This window comes from Gopherus evgoodei, chromosome 4, assembly GCF_007399415.2.
Source record: "Gopherus evgoodei ecotype Sinaloan lineage chromosome 4, rGopEvg1_v1.p, whole genome shotgun sequence".
Classification (NCBI taxonomy): Eukaryota; Metazoa; Chordata; order Testudines; family Testudinidae; genus Gopherus; species Gopherus evgoodei.
The window spans coordinates 14,290,027-14,312,065 of record NC_044325.1 but is presented as its reverse complement, the minus strand read 5'-3'; the positions used below and the strand labels follow the sequence as shown (position 1 = coordinate 14,312,065).

Below are 22,039 nucleotides of genomic sequence, written 5' to 3'. Positions count from 1 at the left end.
GGCAACTGAAAACAGAGTCTTATAATGGGAAGTGTCGGGCAACCTTAATAAGAGGTGGTGTGATCAGCCATTCCTAGAATTCAGACATGCATATATATTTGCTGTTTTATAATTACATAAATCCAAGTAGCTGTTATAGAATATGGTACTTCATCTGAGACCCCAGAACAGATGATTATTCATTATCCAAATTTAGTAGATCGGGAGGGACCTGATTCTGCATTCCTCATATCCCCAAAACTCCCGGTGTGGTCAACAGGAGGCTTGCTCCTTTGTATCCAGATGGAGAGTGACCAATATAAATATTAAAAAGGGTTTAAATATAACAGGTCAAATTATTCCAGACTGATTCTTGCCTGCATATTTATACCTGCCTCTGGAAATTCCCATTACATGAGTCTGACGAACTGGGTATTCACCCACGAAGGCTTATGCTCCAATACATCCATTAGTCTTAAAGGTGCCACAGGACTCTCTGTTGCTTTTTACGGATCCAGACTAACACGGCTACCCCTCTGATACAGGTCAAATTATGTCAGTCCAAATCATGAGATTTTTCCTCAGATTTCGCTGAGCCTTTACCCAAGACAGCCCTCATTGGCTTCAGTGGGTCTTTGCTTGAGTAAAAACAGAATAAGGTTAATTTCCATTGTTACCTTGTTCATGATGCACACAGCATATTTGACAAGCAGCTCACATTGGATTTGTGTCTTTCTAATCCATGGTACTCAAAATTCAATCCCAAGTACGAATTGCAGTGCGAGTGAGAATATTGCCTTATTAAAAAGAATATTGCATGTTGCATACAAAACACTGAAATGAACGTTCATTGCCAAGAGACCACTAAGAATTTTTTCCTTTATAAATTCAATAAAATGTTTCCGAAATACTTACTCTGTGTGTGTGTGCGTTCGTGCATGCCCCTGCACATGCACACCCTGACTGTATATTTATGTCTGTCATTTTTATCTTGATAATTTTCCCATTTAAAAAATAGCTAATCTTAGGTTGCTGGGAGACCTTGGGCACACGATGACACTGACCTGCTTGTAAAGCACATTTATGTCCCACTTTCCATCCACAGATCTCAGAGCTAGATATAATTGTTTATTATTAAAGGTAATGTTGCCTGCTTGTGTAAGCAGTCCTGCTAGCTGAATCTGTGTTTGCATTAGACAACAGACAGTGATTTAAAGCAATCAGAAATTATCTTTGTGAACAACTTTGTGTTCTCTCTCTCTCTCTCTCTCTCTGCATGGGATAACAGAACCATCTGGCTCAGAATCTCAAGGTAAATGCAGCCTGTCAGAGGATGAGCTCATCAATGCCATTAAAGAAGCAAAGGGCTTTTCCTTTGAAACCTCTGAAGTCCAGCGTTCGCCAGGCCTTTATACAGAAAAACAAGATCAGAAAAGCAAGCCAGGGCGTCCAGCTGTTTCATCCCCCTTAGATAACGAAGCCAGCAGTGCCGAGTCTGGCGACTCTGAGATAGAGCTGGTCTCAGAAGACCCGCTAGCTGCTGAAGAGGTGCTACACTCCAGCTACATGACCTTCAGTCATATCAGAGGGCCTCCCCCTTCGCCTGCTTCTCCTTCAATACAGTACAGCATCCTGAGGGAAGAGCGTGAAGCTGAACTCGACAGCGAACTGATTATCGAGTCATGCGATGCCTCTTCAGCTTCCGAAGAAAGTCCCAAGAGGGAGCAAGATTCTCCTCTCATGAAACCAATAATCATGGATATAATCCAGGAAGAGAGTAGTTCGAAAACTGATGCTTCTGACTTTGAAGTAAGTAAGACAACAGAGAGTAGGATGAACAGGGAAAATCTAGCTGAGTCTGCTTCCTATCTGAAATGCTCTTTTGTAGCACCCAAAGTAAGTGTTGAGCCACCAACCTCTGCCATCGGTACTGAAGAACTAAAAGAAAAAATAATTCAGAAGAAGCCACTTGAAGCAACAGTTGTTAACCAAAGTAAACTGTCATCCAAGGACTCTGGGAAAAGAAGTTCCTTGGCTTCCCCCTCACTACCCTTTTTAAATAAGCAAAAAGGTAAATGCAGAAATTTATGTTATCTAAGTAACATGTTTTTCTTCAATGCGGCGAATAGGGGATGTGTATGATTAATGTAGGAGGGTTTTTTAATCTAGCAGGCAAAGGCATAATAAGATCAATGGCTGGAGTTTGAAGCTTGACCAATTCAAACTGGAAACAAGGCACATATCTTGAACAATGCAGGGTAATTAACCACTAAAACTGCTCACCAAAAGGTGGCATTGATACTTCATCGCTTTAAATCCAGGTGGGATGTATTTGTAAAAGAACTGTACCAGCTCAGCCAGAAGTTGCTGAGTTGTTGTCAGAATCTGTGGGTGGAGTCCTATGGCCTGTGCTATGCAGGAAGTTTGAGTGGATGATCACAATGGTCCCTTCTGCTGTTATAAATCTGTCTGTACAATTAGTAGAAAGATTGGGGTCTGGTCTACACTACAAAGTTCAGTTGATGCAAGGCAGCTTACCTCAGCTATGGAAATGTCCACACTTAAATTTCAGTCCCACTGACATAACTTCCCCCTCACGCCAACTTAATAACTCCACCTCCACGAGCGGCGAAGAGTCAAGGTCAATGTAATTAGGTCGACGCAGTGTCGGTATACACACTGCGTTGTTTACGCCAACTGTTACTGGCTTTCAGGAGCCATCCCCTGAAATGCCCTGCACTGGCAATACAATTGATACACGTGTTCCTGGTGAGGACGCACTCTGCCGACACCAGGAATGAAGTGTCAACACACACAAGCGATGTAATTACTGTGGTGGCTGTGTGCCGATGTAAGTTGTTGATTTAATTTTGTGGTGTAGACATGGCCTGGGCCCTTGTGCCTTTATATCGTTTTGATTGGAATTTATTTGGGTCCAATCGTGCAGTCCTGACTGTAGTCAAACTGCCTTTCTACTCTACCCAGTGTCATATATCGTGCCTATAGCCCTGTTGTGTGGGCACGTCTAGAAGTGCATTAAGCAGTGTGACTCATAGCAGTTGAGGGTTCTTCTCTTCTTTCTCCTTTCCTCTCCTCTGAGAGAAGGTTGCACCTGCATTTTTGAAAACACAATTAGGTGTGAAGTGCTCACTGTTTTAATTAGCCAAGGCAGATCGGAGAAGCACTCCTTGCAGCTGGAACAGAAAGCGGTGAGGTAGTGATGGTTCTTAGATCCTTTACCTCCACTCAGCTCATGGGATATTTACCCTAAATTAGGACAGTAAGACCAGAACTTTTCAAAATGTTATGATGTTCTTTCAAAAGTTTACAATAGAACATTGACTTAAATAGCTTTGAAACTTTACTATGTAAAAGAAAAATGCTGCTTTTAACCATCTTAATTTAAATGAAACAAGCACAGAAACAGTTCCCTTACCTTGTCAAATATTTTCTTAAACTTTCCCTCTATTTTTTATTAGTTTACGTTTGACACAGTGCTGTACTGTATTTGCTTTATTTTTTGTCTCTGCTGCTGCCTGGTTCTAAATGAGATATGAGGCAGACCTGTCAGTTCGTTGCTTTGAGGTTCTACTGTACGCTCTGAAATTGTGCTAAGCCTACACAAACTCAGCAGCAGAAGCTACATGTCAGGCTCTTCCATGAGTTGTGTTGACCATAGAAATGGGGTTGGGGGGGGATGACCAGATTGGGTGTGGGGGGGAAATAGTTCAGATGAACAAATAGCTTTTTGATGGCTGGAATAGTCTGCTTGAAAGAATCCCATGGTGCTGTTAGAAGCCCTTCCCTCCTTAAAAATGAGTTGGCTTGTGGTGGCCACTCTCAAGTCTTGTGACTGAAGCAAGTATAATTTCATTTTGCTAATGCTCAGATCCTGGGAAATATTCCTGCTGCTGCTGTCGGGCCAAATGCTAAAGGTCTTAGTCTAGTGTTGGTTCTTAGCTCACACAACAGAGGGGATGGATTTAACTAAGGACTGAGTAAAAACCTTAGCAAGAACCTCAGGACCTGGCCTGTAATTATCAAAAAGGAATCATTCAGTAATGAGTAATTCAGATTTTAGGGTTTGGCTTTCAGTCTAGCTTCCACTTCACCTGTTATTCTTGTCACTCAAGGGTCTTATGTTAGGGTGACCTTTGCTATGTTAAGGATAAATCAGTGTATGCTGCTCCCTCAGTTAACCTGGGGGGTTGGGAGAGCAGGAGATTACGTAAATAAAACATACTGAAATGAGAGTCCAATCCTAGTGCCTGTGAAGCATTGTTTAAAGATAGGTGTTTTACAACGAGGTGCTGTAATTGTATGTGGGGGAAAGCAGCTTTCCCATTACTCAGCTCAGCCAAATGCACTTGAATCCAGATCTGCAACAGCTCGAGCTAGTAGGGTCCCTTTAAAACAGAGACAACCAGACTGTGTGGTGCCTTTTATTATATGAAGAAAGGTCCAGTAGAGACTAGATTGGAAGCACCAAACCTACAGCATGACCAAATGTATGGCCTCAGTCAAATCTGAACTGAGGTCCATTAAGGTGATTCATGCTATCACTGTGCCTTCTTCTTTTTGGGGAAAATGTCTCTAGTCTCTCTCCAATGCAAATACATAGCTGAATTCGCAAGGCATGTGTGAGAGAGAATGGATCTGTATATTGTCTGCCGTTTAAGATCTTGGGGAACTTCACCTCTAAATAGACAATGGCCCAGACTCTTCGCTGCTTCCATGGGATGCAGCAGAGAGGGAGTGGATATGGGAGCTCCCTGACTGACTGGTCTTGCCCACAGCTTAGAGTTGCCTGGGGCTGCTCTAATCTACCCCAGCTGTCTGTCATTCCCAAGGAACTCTATAACTGCTGAGGATTGTTGGAGCTCTGATCTCTCCCTTTGTCCACCTGTTTGCACCACTGTTGGTGATATCTAAAAGAAAACCCTAACTGAGAGAGCTCAGATTGAGTTGTGAGGCTGGCAGTTAGGGATCACCTTTCTATTTGCAAATGAAGCAGGTTTGATATGGAAATCAGTGTAACACAACAAATATGGAAACTCCACAGTAGCATTGTTACCAAGCAACTTTTTAGGGGATAGCCACACTTTGTAAAATACGCATGCAGGGGCTTTAACTCCATGACTTACCACGGACCTGTATGGTGAATTTATGGGGAACACTTTAAAAATTAACCTATTGTATTACAGTGAACCAAAACAAGCAAACTGACTCAGATGAGTGGGGGGCTGCAAGATCGGGTCTAATGCTTGCAATGGGAGATGCTATTAATTTGGGGGGTAACAAATTAACAAAATTTGGTATTTAAAAAGTGCCTAATTTTATATTTTAATACTTCAGAGTTGGAGGGCTCAATCCTCCATTGTAGTGAGCTCATTCTCAGCCCAGCTGACAAAAGCACAGGGGTGGCTCTATTCTATCTTTCTGCCTTCTCTAATCCTGGGGCCACACCACGCTCCAGCAGAAATCAGAGCAGCCACAAGGCTGTCTGAATGTATGCTCACTAGAACACTCGTCTAGGGATTGTTCCGCTGGCCCAAGACATTCTGACAAGGGACGGGGCCTTTGTGAGATGAGTGCTATGATACAGGAGTGCCCAGCTGATCCTTTTATAAAGCTTTAGGTCCTGTTTGCTCCAGGGGTACTGGACTGAGGAATTGGCGAATGAATTTCTTCACCAGTGGAAGAGCAGTTGGGATAAATTCTGTCTGTTCCCCATCCCCCCACACACACACTTGTTCCAGTCTGGGATATGCCAGGGATGGCATTAAACAGCTGGCTAGATCTCTTCCCTGTAAACACTGAGGGGTTTTTTAAAATATTCATTAGTGGTGATAGTTTTTTTCCAGAGGGTTTTATTCATTACTTACTCACGCTTTGCTAAGCTGTTCCTACTGTAGTTTTTCAGCATTCTTTCTTGATACAGGGCCAGTTTCTACTGTCAGAGAGAGAGAGAGAGAGAGAGAGAGAGAGAGAGAGAGAGAGAGAGAGAGAAATCTCCCACGGAGTTCCATAGGAATTGCACATGAGTGTCTTTGAGCAGAATGGGACTCCATAGGCCAAACTCATCCCTGCTGTAACCTCACTGAACTCAGTGGACGTACACCCAGGATGAATTTGGCCCAACATATTTTTCCTCGATTTTCAGCATGTATTTTCCCTTGATGAATTCCTCCCACCCTTTCATTGCTTAAACTGATGCCAGTTCACTAACAAGGCTATATCTCTTTTTGATTCACATTGGATTCCTAGGGACACCAGTGGATTTCCCCACTTGTCTCCCATTAAGTCAGCATTTGCCACTTGTATTCCCTTCATTGTTGGTGGTGGAAACTTTCCCTACCCAGCAGGGCCAGCTCCAGCTTTTTTGCTGCCCCAAGCAGTGGAGAAAACGAAAGAAAGAAAGAAAGAAAGAAAGAAAGAAAGAAAGAAAGAAAGAAAGAAAGATCCAATTGAGGTACCGCTGAAGAGGACAAGAGTGAGTGAAGGGCTTGCTGCTGAATTGCCGCTGAAGACTGAGTTGCTGAAGGACCCACTGCCGAATTCCCGCTGCAGATCAGACATGCCACCCCAATGGAGTGCTGCCCCTTTCTACTGGCCGCCCCAGGCACCTACTTCCTTCGCTGGTGCCTGGAGCCGGCCCTGCTACCCAGGACAGCTACTGACTAGTTTATTCTTGTTTGTCAGTGCTTAGCCAACAATACATGTGTGCTCAGCTCTGTATTTCATAGCTGCTATTTCTCTGGGCAGACACTCCAGAGAACTCTCTGATATATCTACAAGTGTGCCAATAAACATATGCAGCCCACTAAGATCTCAAGTTGCAGTGGGGGAGGTTTAGGTTGGATGTTAGGAAAAACTTTTTCACTGGGAGGGTGGTGAAGCACTGGAATGGGTTGCCTAAGGAGGTTGTGGAATCTCTTTCTTTAGAGGTTTTTAAGATCAGGCTTGACAAAGCCCTGGCTGGGATGATTTAGTTGGGAATTGGTCCTGCTTTGAGCAGGAGGTTGGACTAGATGACCTCCTGAGGTCCCTTCCAACCCTGATATTCTATGATTCTAAGGGAGTAGAGGGTGTTCAGCATCTCACAGGATCAGGCCCCTTTATGCAGAAATATGGGCCAGATCCGCAGCAGGCATAAATTGCTGTAGCTCCATTGACTTCAGTAAAGCTCTGCTAGTTTACACCAGCTGAGGATCCCAATGTTGCTAACTCACAATTTCCCTGATAGTCTTGCAATATTTGGTGCACTTCTTAAATCTCAGAAGACATGTGATTAGCTGAGAATATCAGCATCCATGAAAAATAAAATAACCTTTTAGCCCCACGAGTTGTGGAGCAGTGCTTGAAAATGTGAACCCCAAAGGTTATGACAAAGATAAATAAAAAAAGACTGTGTTTTTTTTAAGATGTCATTATTTTTAAGTCAATCTCAAGACTGTTGGAAGGCTGACTCATGATTTTTTAATTCGAGGTTAGCGATGCTGGGATCTGGCCAATAATGCTTTTCTGTCTGAGGGATTAATGCACCTGTTGCTGTATCTAATTAAATGGTCCCTTAAGAAGTGCTGTACATGTCTGTTTTTCCAACCCGTGAACAGTACGTTTGTATCTCTTTTGGAGAATTCACAAGGGGCTGAATGAGTTAGCTTAAAACATTCTACAGTATTTCTCTTTGGGTTGGGAGACCAAGTCTACAAAATTTCAGCCTTAAAGGAGATATTCTGCAAATAATTAGAAGTGAACAAGGGGCTGTAACAAAAGGCATCATGTAGCCAGAACAATAGCTTTTGATACTCAAAGTCTATAATATTGGAACTTTATCAACTTCAAGAAAAAATTATAAGGCAAAGTTCATCCTTGTGGGCAGTAAAGTCAGTGATGTCATTGAGCGACTCCGGCATGAATTTAGGTCCATACTATAGTTCCCTGGCTCTGGTTGGTTACTATCGGGGTAGATGTAAGCCAAGAACTGTCAATCATCAACCATTTAGCTTCATATATAAACATTCTCGTATTTTGCAACTTATCCTTATTGTGTAGTGTGTACAATGTACCAATATCCATAATGATATCAGTTTACAGGACTAAATGGGCATTCTGTTACACTAATTCAGATGGATTAATTCTGGCGCTGAACATGCAAATTGATTTTGATGCAAATGGACATGCAAATTGATTTTGAATTCATGCTCCATGGAATAAATGCACAGATTGTAGAGCTTCTGGAGTGAGTTAATGTGAAATCACAGCCTTTTACTTGAAACAAGCTCATAGCCTCACTGACTGACTACATTGCTGTGAGTTTGCTGTGTATCATACCTTCAGAGAATCTGTGTGTGTTTGCTTGGTACCCTATAATCACTCTCTCTCTCCCCCCTCCCTGCACCGGTGCACCCCCAAAAAAGTACCATGGAACACAATAGATAGATGTGTGGTTTGTACAGTGCTAATTCAAAGTCTCTATTTAATGTCTGTTGCCATCCAGTGGTCATTTCTCCTTTCCATTTTACCATGTTTAACAGTCATCTTTTGTAAGATAGTTGATATTGCCATTTCATTCACCATGGAGAGGCCCTGCTAGCTTTTGTCAAAGATCATAAGATTTGATTTCTCTGTGTGGCTGTGATGGGGTGTGCAGTCCACACAGGAATGGGAGGGGTTAATGGAAGCCAGATGGGCCAGATAACCTAGTAGATTGGAGGGCAAGAGGAAAGCTCTGATTAGAGGGACAGACTCACCTGTGCAGGAACAGGTGGGGCCTGTATAAAGCTGGGCCGCTTCTGGGAAAGGCTGAGGGAAGTAGGCTGTAGTCACTCTCTTAGAGGAAGGAGTTGAAGGCTGGCATACCCAGAGAGGGTAGGAGCTAGTGATTTAGGAAGAAGTCCTGGAAACAGCAAGAAAATGTAGGACTGCATGAGGACCGTGGCTGCTTGTTTTAGGGTTCCTGGACTGGAACCCAGTGTAGAGGGTGGGCCTGAGTTCCCCTACCAGCCACTGGGGAATGGTAAAGAACATTGGGGACTCCAGCCAGCCAGCAGATCTGGAAAGACTGTGACTTCCCCAGAAGGAGAAGACTTTAGTGACCTAGCTGAAGGGCCAAGTCACAAAGAGAAAGCTGCAGATCCAGAAGTGAGAAGGGCTGCAGTGAGACAGGATGGGAGATGATGCCACCAGAGGGAGAGAGGAAGCTGGCAGAGTTAATTCCCAGATTGGCCAGCAGGAGGCAACATGAGCACTGAGTTACCCGTGACAGTGGCACACACTTATGTGATCACATGTGCTCTGGTCAGAGTCATACAATCACTGGCTACATTATTATTTCCCTCCCTTTCCTTTTGCAAAACGAATAGTTGAAGATGGCTGCCAGCTCAGCTGACTTTGGCCTTTTTAATACTGAAACTGCAGCCTGGTCATTCATATCAAACCTTTATTTCTACTCAATATTTTAAATTAAGCCAAACAGAAAGAAGAACTGACATGTAACTTCTCACTTTAACTGTAACCTGGAGTCTCTGATTTGTTCTAAGAAAATCCTGGCTTGCAGCATCTCAGATTTCAATATATCAGGAAAAACTGAACAACAGGCAGGGCTAGATCCACAGCTGGCGTGAACTGGCAAAGTGCTCTTGATTTCTGTGGAACCAGCTGAGGATCAGGCCCAGTAACTGATTTAAATAGGCTTATATGCTGTTTAAGAAAAATCCTATTGGCTATGGAGAAAGGCCTGTGTGAGCACTTTGGACATCTGCAATCAAGTCAAAAGAAGGTTGAACTGAAGCAAATCAGATAGAAGGCCAGTCAGATCAATGGCTTTCTGTCCAGCTCTTGTATTCCCATTAATTAAAAAAACCTCCCAAAGTGTATGTCATGGAAGGGCAGAGGAACTATCTGGGGATGGATATAACAGACTTGATATATTGCTCTCTAGCACGTTAAACATATGAGTAAGTGTTTTGCTAAATCAAGGCCTTCACCATCAGTGAAGCACCTTTGTCTCGCCTGTAAGTGTGTCATGTACTGTTCCCTTGAACATTGTCCATTAATCTGAATCATAGCTGGGATGGCACAGCTGGGAAGTCGTCAGTCTCTGGAAAAAGAAATGTTTCTTTCTTTTCTACATTTCTCTTTTTTCTTCCCAACATTGACTTTGAGTGCTATGAAGTCAGTCTCATGCCTTCTAAGGGGCCAGTGTTCCTGAGTCCTAGTCCAAGCCCGACCATTGCCTTGCTTTGGGTAAATCACTTTGCCTTTCTTTCTGTTTTCCCTGTGTAAAATGGGGATAACAATACTTACGCACCTACTTCTCTGGGATGTTGTGCTTTGAAAATAGGACTTGTCTATATGATGGCATGAGGTTGTGAATTGTAGAGCATGCCAATATGGAGTGCTTTAACTGCCCCACGTAGACCCTGCTGGCATGAAGTAGGAGGTACCTAGTTTGTGTTGCTGTAGTCCCATTTCAAGCAGGACTCCATTCATTCTCACAAGATACCTTTTGGTTTATGCCTACAAGGAACAGTTAAAGCACAACATGTTACCATGCTCTCCAGTTCCACTTTTCCTTAGTCTCTATGTCCTATCCTAGACTTCTGTGCATGACTTCTCCCACTTCATACCTGGCCACTGCAGATAGACTGAACGAACACGTTATTAAGATCAGTGGAAGAATTTTCCTCCTCACAGAGGAGGGGTGGTCTAGTGACTATCTTGACTGCCTAGGGGTTAGATAGACTTGGGTTCAATTCCTGGTTCCATCACAGGCAGGGTGACTAGAGGTCCAAATTTTATAGGGACAGTTCTGATATTTGGGGCTTTTTCTTATATAGGTGCCTATTACTCCCAACCCCCAGTCCCAATTTTTCAGATTTGCTATCTGGTCAGCCTAGTCACAGGCTACGTGGGACACCTTGGGTAAGTCGGTCTCTTGCTTTCGTTCTGTTTGTAAAAGGGAGTGATGGCACTTCCTTTTGACATGGAGGTGTGATAAGGGTAAATCTATTACAGACTGTAAGGTGCTCAGATACTTCGGTAATGGGGGTCATGTAAATATCATAGAAAGACTTCAGTGGGCCTTGGATGGCCTCTATAGCCTTCATGTATTTATTCCCAGGGGTATGACTTTTTTTGCCCTCGAACAGGCCTCTGCCCTGCTGGGTCCTCTCCTGCAGAACAGCCCCTCCCCACCCTGGCTTCATTGTGTAGACTTTGGCAGATGGAGGCACCAGGGCAGTGGAGAGTGAGAGCCAGCTCACATTCTATGCAGTGGCTCAGCTGCTGAGTACATGATAAGCCCAGCACCCATCTCTGTATGATTTCTGTCTAGTCACAGAAATGAGCACTATGCCTACCCTCTCCGTAGCTAAGCACCATTTATTTCTTTGCAAACAGTTGTATGGTAACAGCTGTAGATGGCCCACAGAGCTCATAATATGGCTTCTGTTTGTGCTGAACAATTAATTGCTGTTCATGCCCTGTAAAGCCCTCTCTTGAACTATCCCTCGTCAAGCACAGTGGCAAAAGAGGCACCCTGCCACATGCTTTCAGGAGATCAGAGAAGCAAGGGACTCCTCCATTAACCTTTGCAGGGGAGCCCCAGACTCACTGTTGCTGCATTATGAGCCACAACGAACCTATCAGAATAATTTGTTTCAGTGATAACATTATGAAAGACCCCTTAGTAGCCTGTACTCAACAGAGCAGGCAATGATTGTTTCTACCCTAGTGAAATTTCAGTTGTAGGGCCACATTTCCCGAAAATATCATGCAGAGTCATTTAAAAAGAATGGAAACAAACCTTTGTCAGGTTTGGATTTTATTATTATTATTTTATTTTAATGTCTGTGTCTACCTAGGGCCGTTGCCATGGAGAAGCAGAGTTTTGCAGCTTCACAATGAATTTGTTTTTCAGTAGATACCTGGGAGTTCTATTTATCAGGAGTGTTTTTGTTAGAAGTAACCTTGCTGGAATAACATTAACACATCCCTTGTGCTGAAAGCACATTAGTTGCTAGTGAGGTAGTTTCGGAGGAAGGGAGACATTTGGTAGAATGATTTAACAATCTGGGACTCATTTTTCATCGCCATGTTTTAAATAGACTGACTCTGTAATCAGCATTAATCTGTGGCTGAGCTTTGAACGTAAGGAAATGTTAGTTTAATATTTTAGCGCCATCTGCTGTAAGTTCTCCCACATCCTGGTGCATCTGCTTTACTTGCATTGCTTTACTTTTTATTGTGCTCTGATAGTTTTGCATCATTCAGAAATCCCCCATTTGTAAAAGGTATAAATGAAGGGGTCTTTCCTGACCTTGATTTGTGTGGCATTGGGAGGCAGTGAGTACAAACAATTCCTTTGCTGCAGTGCATAGTGTTTAATTTCCTGTAGGCACCATTGTTTATCTTCACAAATCATACAGAAAGTAATTTAAAAAAATCTATGTAGGGAGGAAAGATGTTCTTGTGATTAAGACACTGGAATGGAAGATCTGGCTTCAGTTTTCACTTTGCCACAAACCCATTGGGTAAATCCCGACATTTCTCTGAGCTTCATTCCCCATTTGTAAAGCCAGGTATTAATACTTCCTTTCTTCCATCCTTTGCCTAGACTGCAAGCACTTCAAGGTAGGGACTCTCTAGCACCTAGTACAATGGGACTCAAATCTCCTTGAATGAACCTCCAGATGCTACTGAAATATAAATAGTGTGAGTGCAAGGCCAAATTCTGTTCTCCACCTGTGATGATGCAGTTCTGGCGGGACCCAACTGAGAGTGCCAATTCAGGACAAATCGTTTAAACAGGGCCGTTACAGCCCAAGGCTGGGGTTTTTCCACCTCTAAGGCAAACCAAACCAGCCAGACAAAGAGGACTTCAGTCTCACCCCACAGGCTAACCACAAGTCACAAGCAATTCCCTTAGACACTCCAGTCTCCTAGTATCACCACCAGTGCCACTCATCCTGGGGATGAATGGTTATGAAAACCAACAGCCCAATAAAAGAAAACGGTTCTCTCGATCCCAAAAAGTCAAGCCCCAGACCCAGGTGTCAAGGTTTCCTCCCCACTCTGAACTTTAGGGTACAAATGTGGGGACCTGCATGGACACATCTAAGCCTAATTACTAGCTTAGCTCTGGTATACTGCCACCACCCAGAATTCCAGTGTCTGGGGCACTCTCTGTTCCCCAAACTTCGTCCCCTCCCTGGGTTGCCTTGAGGGACTTCACCAATTCCCTGGTGAACACAGATCCAAACCCCTTGGATCTTAAAACAAGGGGAAATTAACTATCCCCCCTCCTTTCCCCCACCAATCCCTGGTGAGTCCAGATCCAATCCCCTTGGATCTTAAAACAAGGAAAAATCAATCAGGTTCTTAAAAAGAAAGCTTTTAATTAAAGAAAGAAAAGGTAAAAATTATCTCTGTAAAATCAGGATGGAAAATGCTTTACAGGGTAATCAGATTCCTATAGACCAGAGGGACCCCCCGTAGCCTTAGGTTCAAAGTTACAGCAAACAGAGGTAAAATCCTTCCAGCAAAAAGAAACATTTACAAGTTGAGAAAACAAACATAAGACTAACACGCCTTGCCTGGCTAATTACTTACAAGCTTGAAACATAAGAGACTAATTCAGAAAGATTCGGAGAGCCTGGATTGATGTCCCGTCCCTCTCAGTCCCGAGAGCGAACAACAACACACAGAGCACAAACAAAAGACTTCCCTCCATCAAGATTTGAAAGTATCTTGTCCCCCTATTGGTCCTCTGGTCAGATGTCAGCCAGGTTTACTGAGCTTCTTAACCCTTTACAGGTAAAAGAGACATTAACCCTTAACTATCTGTTTATGACACGCCCCCCAAATCTCAGACAGTGTGGAACCACACTGGCGGTGATTTCTTCCTAGACTTCCTTTAGACTAAACAGATTAATAAAACACATGCACCTTTAAATATACTACTAATTATGTAAAACTACAAGATTTTCCACATTTCAAGGACAATTTTTAACCAGTTGATTCTGGGAAACTTTAACGGGAGAGTGCATCAGCTACTTTGTTAGAAGCTCCTGAAATGTGTTGAATTTCAAAATCAAAATCTTGGAGAGCTAAACTCCATCGAAGCAGTTTTTTGTTGTTTCCCTTGGCAGTAAGAAGCCACTTTAGCGCAGCATGGTCAGTTTGTAGCTGGAAACGCCGTCCCCAAACATATGGGCATAGCTTTTCCAGGGCATACACAATGGCGTAGCATTCTTTTTCACTGATTGACCAGTGGCTTTCCCTCTGACAGTTTTTTGCTGAGAAACACGACAGGATGAAATTCTTGATCCGGTCCTTCCTGCATTAAAACTGCTCCTACACCACACTCAGACGCATCTGTGGTTACTAGGAATGGTTTGTTAAAGTCTGGGGCCCTTAGCACAGGGTCAGACATGAGTGTTGCCTTAAGCTGGGTAAAGGCCTTCTGACACTCATCAGTCCACTTAACTGCATTTGGCTGTGTCTTTCTGGTCAGGTCTGTTAGTGGGGCAGCGATTTGGCTGTAGCATGGTACAAATCGCCTGTAATATCCGGCCAAGCCTAAGAAGGATCGGACCTGTTTCTTTGACTTTGGGACAGGCCACTCTTGGATTGCATCCACCTTGGCCTGTAGGGGAGTTATCGTTCCTTGACCCACCTGGTGTCCAAGGTAAGTCACCCTGTTTTGGCCTATTTGACACTTTTTAGCCTTAACAGTTAGTCCTGCCTGCCTGATGCGCTCAAAGACTTTTTTCAGGTGTTCCAGGTGTTCTGCCCATGAATCAGAAAAAATGGCCACATCATCGAGGTAGGCAACTGCAGATTCTCCCAGTCCTGCTAGGAGACCATCTACAAGTCTTTGGAAGGTGGTGGGTGCATTTCACAGCCTGAAGGGAAGCATATTAAATTCATACACCCCTGCATGGGTGATGAAGGCTGACCTTTCTCTGGCGGGTTCATCTAACGGTACTTGCCAGTACTCTTTGGTTAAGTCTATTGTAGAGATGAACTGGGCCCGTCCCAATTTTTCCAATAGCTCATCGGTGCGTGGCATTGGATAATTGTCAGGATGAATTACAGCATTTAGCTTACGGTAGTCCAAGCAAAAGCGTATTTCCCCATCTGGTTTGGGCACTAGAACCACTGGAGATGCCCATGCACTGTTAGAGGGGCAGATTATACCCATCTGTAGCATGCTTTGGATCTCCCGTTCTATAGCAGCTTGGCATGAGGAGACACCCGGTAGGGTGGGGTTCTAACTGGGTGAGCATTACCTGTGTCAATGGAGTGGTATGCCCATTCAGTCTGTCCTGGGGTGGCTGAGAACATTGGGGCGAAGCCAGTGCACAGCTCCTTGATCTGCTGTCGCTGCAGACATCCAAGGGTCGCGGAGAGGTTCACCTCTTCCACGCCACCGTCACTTTTTTCTTCGTAGTAGACACCTTCAGGCCACTCAGCATCATCTCCTCCGTGGGCTGTAAACTGACAAACCTTTAAGTTTCTGGAATAAAAGGGCTTGAGAGAATTAACATGGTACACTTTAGGCTTTAGGGTTGAGGTGGGGAATGCTCTGAGATAGTTAACAGCTCCTAGGCTCTCTTGGACCGTGAAGGGCCCTTCCCATGATGCTTTCATCTTATGGGCCTGTTGCGCCTTCAAGACCATAACCTGGTCCCCTACTTTGAAGGAACGCCCTCTGGTACGTTTATCATACCAGGCCTTTTACTCTTCCTGAGCATCCTTTAGGTTTTCTTTAGCAAGGGCTAAAGAGTGTCGGAGGGTGCTTTGTAAGTTGCTTACAAAGTCTAGAATGTTAGTTCCTGGAGAAGGCGTAAACCCCTCCCATTGCTGCTTCACCAACTGTAATACCCCCTTAACCTCATGGTGATACACAAGTTCGAATGGTGAAAACCCTAAACTGGGATGTGATACAGCCCTGTAGGCAAAAAGCAACTGCTGCAACACTAGGTCCCAATCATTGGAGTGTTCATTGATGAATTTACGTATCATGGCCCCCAAAGTTCCATTAAACTTCTCCACCAGGCCATTGGTTTGATGGTGGTAAGGGGTAGCAACCAAGTGATTCACCCCATGACCTTCCCACAGATTTTTCATGGTCCCTGCCAGGAAATTAGTTCACGAATCTGTAAGGATGTCGGAGGGCCAACCTACCCTGGCAAAAATGTCTGCTAAGGCCTGGCACACAGTTTTAGCCCTGGTGTTGCCTAGAGCTACTGCTTCCGGCCATCGGGTAACAAAATCCATGAAAGTCAGTATGTACTGCTTTCCCCTGGGGTCTTTTTTGGGAAAGGACCCAAAATATCCACAGCTACTTGCTGAAATGGGACCTCAATTATGGGAAGTGGCTGGAGAGGGGCTTTGACCTGGTCTTGGGGCTTCTCCACTCGTTGGCACACCTCACAAGACCGGACATAATTAGCAACATCCTTGCCCATTCCCTCCCAGTGGAAGGACTTCCCCAACCGGTCCTTGGTTCTATTCACCCCAGAATGGCTACTGGAATGATCGTGAGCTAAGCTCAAGAGCTTTACCAGGTACTTAGTTGGGACTACCAACTGTCTTTGAGGATGCCAGTCTTCCTGGTGTCCACCAGAAAGAGTCTCCTTGTATAAGAGTCCTTGTTCTACAACAAACCGGGGTCGGTTAGAAGAGCTGAGAGGCGGTGGGGTGCTCCGTGCTGCCTCCCAAGCTTTTTGAAGGCTGTCATCTGCTTCCTGCTCAGCTTGGAACTGTTCCCTTGAGGCCAGAGACATCAGTTCCTCCTTAGACTGTGGACTTTGGCTTGATCCCTCTGGAAGTGATGTAGGTGATGGGGTGGTTTCTGCTGATTGTGAACCGCTTTCCGCTGGTGCACTATGTGATATTTCAGGCTCCGGCTGAGCCTCTTGGGTATGGTTGTCTGCTGCTTCTGCCAGTCCAGGCCCGCTGGTGCCCTCTGGCATTGGAGTTGTAGATGGGTTTGCAAGCGCTGGTGTCAGTGCTGGCAACGGTTCTGGTGCTGGTTGCTTTTCCAGTTCCGGTTCTGGGACTGGATGCACTTTGGCTGTTCCACCACCTCTGTCTGGGTCTCTAGTAACACAGACGGGGCCCTTGTGGATGGCTCAGGAACAGGGATGGGTCTGGAAGCTTGCCTGGCTTGGCTGCGTGTGACCATCCCCACCCTCTTGGCCCGCTTCACCTGGTTGGCCAAGTCTTCCCCCAGTAGCATGGGGATAGGATAATTGTCATAGACTGCAAAAATCCACATTCCTGACCAGCCCTTGTACTGGACAGGCAATTCAGCTGTAGGCAAGTTTAAAGATTTTGACATGAATGGGTGAATTGTCACTTGGGCCTCTGGGTTGATGAATTTGGGGTTCACTAAGGATTGGTGGATAGCTGACACTTGTGCCCTAGTGTCTCTCCACGTGATAACCTTCTTTCCGCCCACTCTCAAGGTTTCCCTTTGCTCCGAGGGTATTTGAGAGGCATCTGGGCCTGGGGATTTTTGCTGTGATGGTGGTGTAATGAACTGCACTCGGTTGGGGTTTTTGGGGCAGTTGGCCTTTATATGTCCCAGTTCATTACATTTAAAACATCACCCAGCTGACTGGTCACTGGGCTGAGATGGGTTGCTGGAGACTGGTGAGGTGGGACAATAGGGTGTCTGGGGCTTTCCTTGGGTTGTAGGTGGGGTCTTGGGTTGCCCTCGGTGATAGGGTTTATTTTCGTTTTGCCCCCTCTGATATTCGCTCCCCTTGCTAGTAGTTTTTTTCTTTTCTGTCACTTCCACCCATTTGGCTCCAATCTCCCCCGCCTCGGTTACAGTTTTGGGTTTCCCATCTAGGATGTACCTTTCTATTTCCTCAGGAACACCCTCTTAGAATTGCTCCATTTACATTAGGAAGGACAGCTCTTCCAGAGATTTAGCATTTGCTCCTGATATCCAGGCATCCCAATTCTTTCCAATGTGATAGGCGTGTCGGGTAAATGACACATCTGGTTTCCACCTTCGGGCTCTGAACCGCCGACGGGCATGCTCAGGTGTTAGCCACATTCTGATTCTGGCCTTGGTTTGAAAAAGATCATAATCGTTCATGTGTTCCTTAGGCATTTCAGCTGCCACCTCTGCTAAGGGTCCACTGAGCTGTGGCCTCAGTTCTATCATGTACTGGTCTGTAGAGATGTTGTACCCATGGCAGGCCCTTTCAAAATTTTCTAAGAAGGCCTCAGTATCATCACCTGCCTTGTAGGTGGGAAATTTTCTGGGATGGGAAACAGTACCTGGAGAAGGGTTGTTAGGGTTGGCTGGTCCATCCTGCTTAGCCTTTTCTAATTCCAAGGCCTGCTGGTGGGCCTCCGTCTGGATCTCCATCTCTTTTTTCTCTCATCTCTATCTCTTTTTGTTTCATCTCTATAGCTCTCCTGTGGTCAGCCTCTTTGGCTTTCTCTTCTCTTTCTCTCTGTCTTTCTTTCATCTCCATCTCTTTTTCTTTCATCTCCATAGCTCTCCTGTGGTCAGCCTCTTTGGCTTTCTCTTCTGCGTCCAGCCTAGCCAGTTCCTGTTTAACTGCTTCCTTGGTACTCATTTTTCTGCTTTCTTGTGCTGGCCACACCCCTCTGCAGTTCACTGAACTTGGGATGCACTCAGCAGGGCTGCTTTGTTAACAGAGACTTTCTAACTAGCTATATCCGAGAGGTAGAAAGAAAGAAAACAATTCAGCTCATAAATTCCTTTTGCTGGCTGTTTGCTCACAGTTTGAAGCCTCCTCTTAACAAAGACCCTTGTTAAAAAACTTAACACCTCTGCCCTCAGGCTGCCGTCCAAGCTGCTCACCATGTCAAGGTTTCTTCTCCACTCTGAACTTTAGGGTACAAATGTGGGGACCTGCATGGACACATCTAAGCCTAATTACTAGCTTAGCTCTGGTATACTGCCACCACCCAGAATTCCAGTGTCTGGGGCACTCTCTGTTCCCCCAAACTTCGTCCCCTCCCTGGGTTGCCTTGAGGGACTTCACCAATTCCCTGGTGAACACAGATCCAAACCCCTTGGATCTTAAAACAAGGAGAAATTTACCATTCCCCTCCTTTCCCCCACCAATCCCTGGTGAGTCCAGATCCAATCCCCTTGGATCTTAAAACAAGGAAAAATCAATCAGGTTCTTAAAAGGAAAGCTTTTAATTAAAGAAAGAAAAGGTAAAAATCTCTGCAAAATCAAGATGGAAAATGCTTTACAGAGTAATCAGATTCCTACAGACCAGAGGGACCCCCGTAGCCTTAGGTTCAAAGTTACAGCAAACAGAGGTAAAATCCTTCCAGCAAAAAGAAACATTTACAAGTTGAGAAAACAAACATAAGACTAACACGCCTTGCCTGGCTAATTACTTACAAGTTTGAAACATGAGAGACTGATTCGGAAAGATTTGGAGAGCCTGGATTGATGTCCCGTCCCTCTCGGTCCCGAGAGCGAACAACAACAACACACAGAGCACAAACAAAAGACTTCCCTCCACCAAGATTTGAAATTATTTTGTTCCCCTGTTGGTCCTCTGGTCAGATGTCAGCCAGGTTTACTGAGCTTCATAACCCTTTACAGGTAAAAGAGACATTAACCCTTAACTATCTGTTTATGACAGGTCAATATACAAATCAGATCTTTCCTTCAAATCATGCTGTTGCCAATCCTTTAGAATCTAAAGGTTTATCCATAAAAGGAAAAAGATAGAGATGAAAGCTAGAATTGGTTAAATGGAATCAATTACATACAGTAATGACAAAGTTCTTGGTTCAGGCTTGTAGCAGTGATGGAGTAAACTACAGGTTCAAATCAAGTCTCTGGAATATCCCCCGCTGGGATGGATCAGTCAGTCCTTTGTTCAGAGCTTCAGTTTGTAGCAAAGTCCCTCCAGAGGTAAGAAGCAGGATTGAAGACCAGATGGAGATGAGGCATCAGCCTTTTATAGTATTTTCCAGGTGTAAGAACCTCTTTGTCCTTACTGTGGAAAATTACAGTAAAATAGAGTCTGGAGTCACATGGGCAAGTCCCTGCATACTTTTCTGAGTTACAAGGCCTATTTGCCTTCTCTCAATGGGTCAATTGTATAGCAGATAGTCCTTAATGGGCCATCAAGCAGGCTAGGCAGAGCTAACACCAATTTGTCTAGGATGTTTCCCAGAAGCACAGCACAAATTTGAAATACTGGGACAAAGTAAGCTGCCACGGGATAAGAGGGGAGGTGCTCTCATGGATTGGTAACTGGTTAAAAGATAGGAAACAAAGGGTAGGTATAAATGGTCAGTTTTCAGAATGGAGAGAGATAGTGGTGTCCCCCAGGGGTCTGTTCTGGACCCAGTCCTAGTCAACATATTCATAAATGATCTGTAAAAAGGAGTAAACAATGAGGTGGCAAAATTTGCAGATGATACAAAATTACTAAAGATAGTTAAGACCCAGGCAGACTGTGAGGAGCTACAAAAGAATCTCTCAAAACTGGGTGACTGGGCAACAAAATGGCAGATGAAATTTAATGTTGTTAAATAAAAACTAATGCACATTAGAAAGCATAATCCCAACTATACATATAAAATGATGGGGTCTAAATTAGTTGTTACCACTCAAGAAAGAGATCTTGGAATCATTGTGGATAGTTCTCTGAAAACATTCACTCAATGTGCAGCGGCAGTCAAAAAAGCAAACAGAATGCTGGGAATAATTAAGAAAGGGGTGGATAATAGGACAGAAAATATCATGTTGCCTCTATATAAATCCATGGTACGCCCACATCTTGAATAATATGTGCAGATGTGGTTACCCCATCTCAAAAAAGATATATAGGAATTGGAAAAGGTTCAGAAAAGGGCAACAAAAAATAATTAGGGGTGTGGAATAGCTTCTGTGTGAGGAGAGATTAATAAAACTGGGACTTTTCTGCTTGGAAAAGAGACAGCTAAGGGGAGGTATGATTGAGGTCTATAAAATGGTGACTGGTATAAAGAAAGGAGATAAGGAAGTGTTATTTACTACGTCCCATAACACAGGAACTAGGGGTCACCAAATGAAATTAATAGGCGGCCTGTTTAAAACAAATGAAAGGAAGTATTTCTTTACATAACGCACAGTCAACCTGTGGAACTCCTTGCCAGAAGATGTTGTGAAGTCCAAGACCATAACAGAAAAGAACTAGATAAGTTCATGGAGGATAGGTTCATCAATGGCTATTAGCCAGGATGGGCAAGAATGGCGTCCCTAGCCTGTATTTGCCAGAAACTGGGAATGAGCAACAGGGAATGGATCATTTGATGATTCTATTCTATTCATTCCCTCTGGGACACCTGGCACTGGCCAACGTTGGAAGACAGGATACTGGGCTAGATGGACCGAGATCTTACAGTGTTTGGTTTCATTCTGCTGTTTTTATGCATCACCCTCCCAGATGCACAGAAGGCAGAGAATGAGAGCAGGCTTGAGGAGCTGTCTCCCTCCCAAAGGGACCATACACAGTCACAGTTCCTGCATTGGGAGTGTGCTCCCCAGAGGAGGATGTTGCCCCAATGTGGACAGGGAGGAAAAGGTCCCACCAGTCTTTCCCCAGCATGAAAAAGTGAGCCAGGGGATGTGGGGACCATGTCGAAGGGCAGTGCTCCCCACAGCTTGCACACTACCCTTCCAACCACTGGCGCTCCTCCTTCACCCCTTTGGAAACCTGCTCACAGGTGGCTGACAGCTCTTCCTTGGTGCCATTAACTGCGATCACTAGCCTGCAAGAACAATGGTGCCACCACCTCCTCCAGCCCAGAAACTTCCCTTGATGTGATCCTGAGAAATGTCTCACTCCACACATCCCCTGTAAAACTCTACTTTTGTCCATAGCCTTCAAAACTGCAACATCTTGGGCTGCAGGTTATTCCTTTCCCATCCAAACCGCTCTCCTAATACTTGGCTATAGGCATGAGACTTGGTCTCCATTGTTGCTTACACTCTTCTGTTCAGGTTTTTATACCATGCTTATCAGAGTCGTTTCTGAGCACTAT

At 44.5% G+C, this 22,039-nt stretch overlaps 1 protein-coding gene across 3 annotated transcripts in view; it reads left to right on the top strand.

The window, feature by feature from the left end:
• Positions 1-22,039, top strand: part of RTN1 (reticulon 1) — a 208,357-nt gene that overhangs the window by 130,279 nt on the left and 56,039 nt on the right. Inside the window, exon 3 of one of the 3 annotated variants that reach the window (XM_030558492.1) lies at positions 1,268-2,050. The exons of the other annotated variants lie outside the window; for them this stretch is intronic. Within the exon in view, the coding sequence (XP_030414352.1) occupies positions 1,268-2,050 (783 nt within the window). The remainder of the gene's footprint in view (positions 1-1,267; positions 2,051-22,039) is intronic. 3 annotated transcript variants of the gene reach the window in all.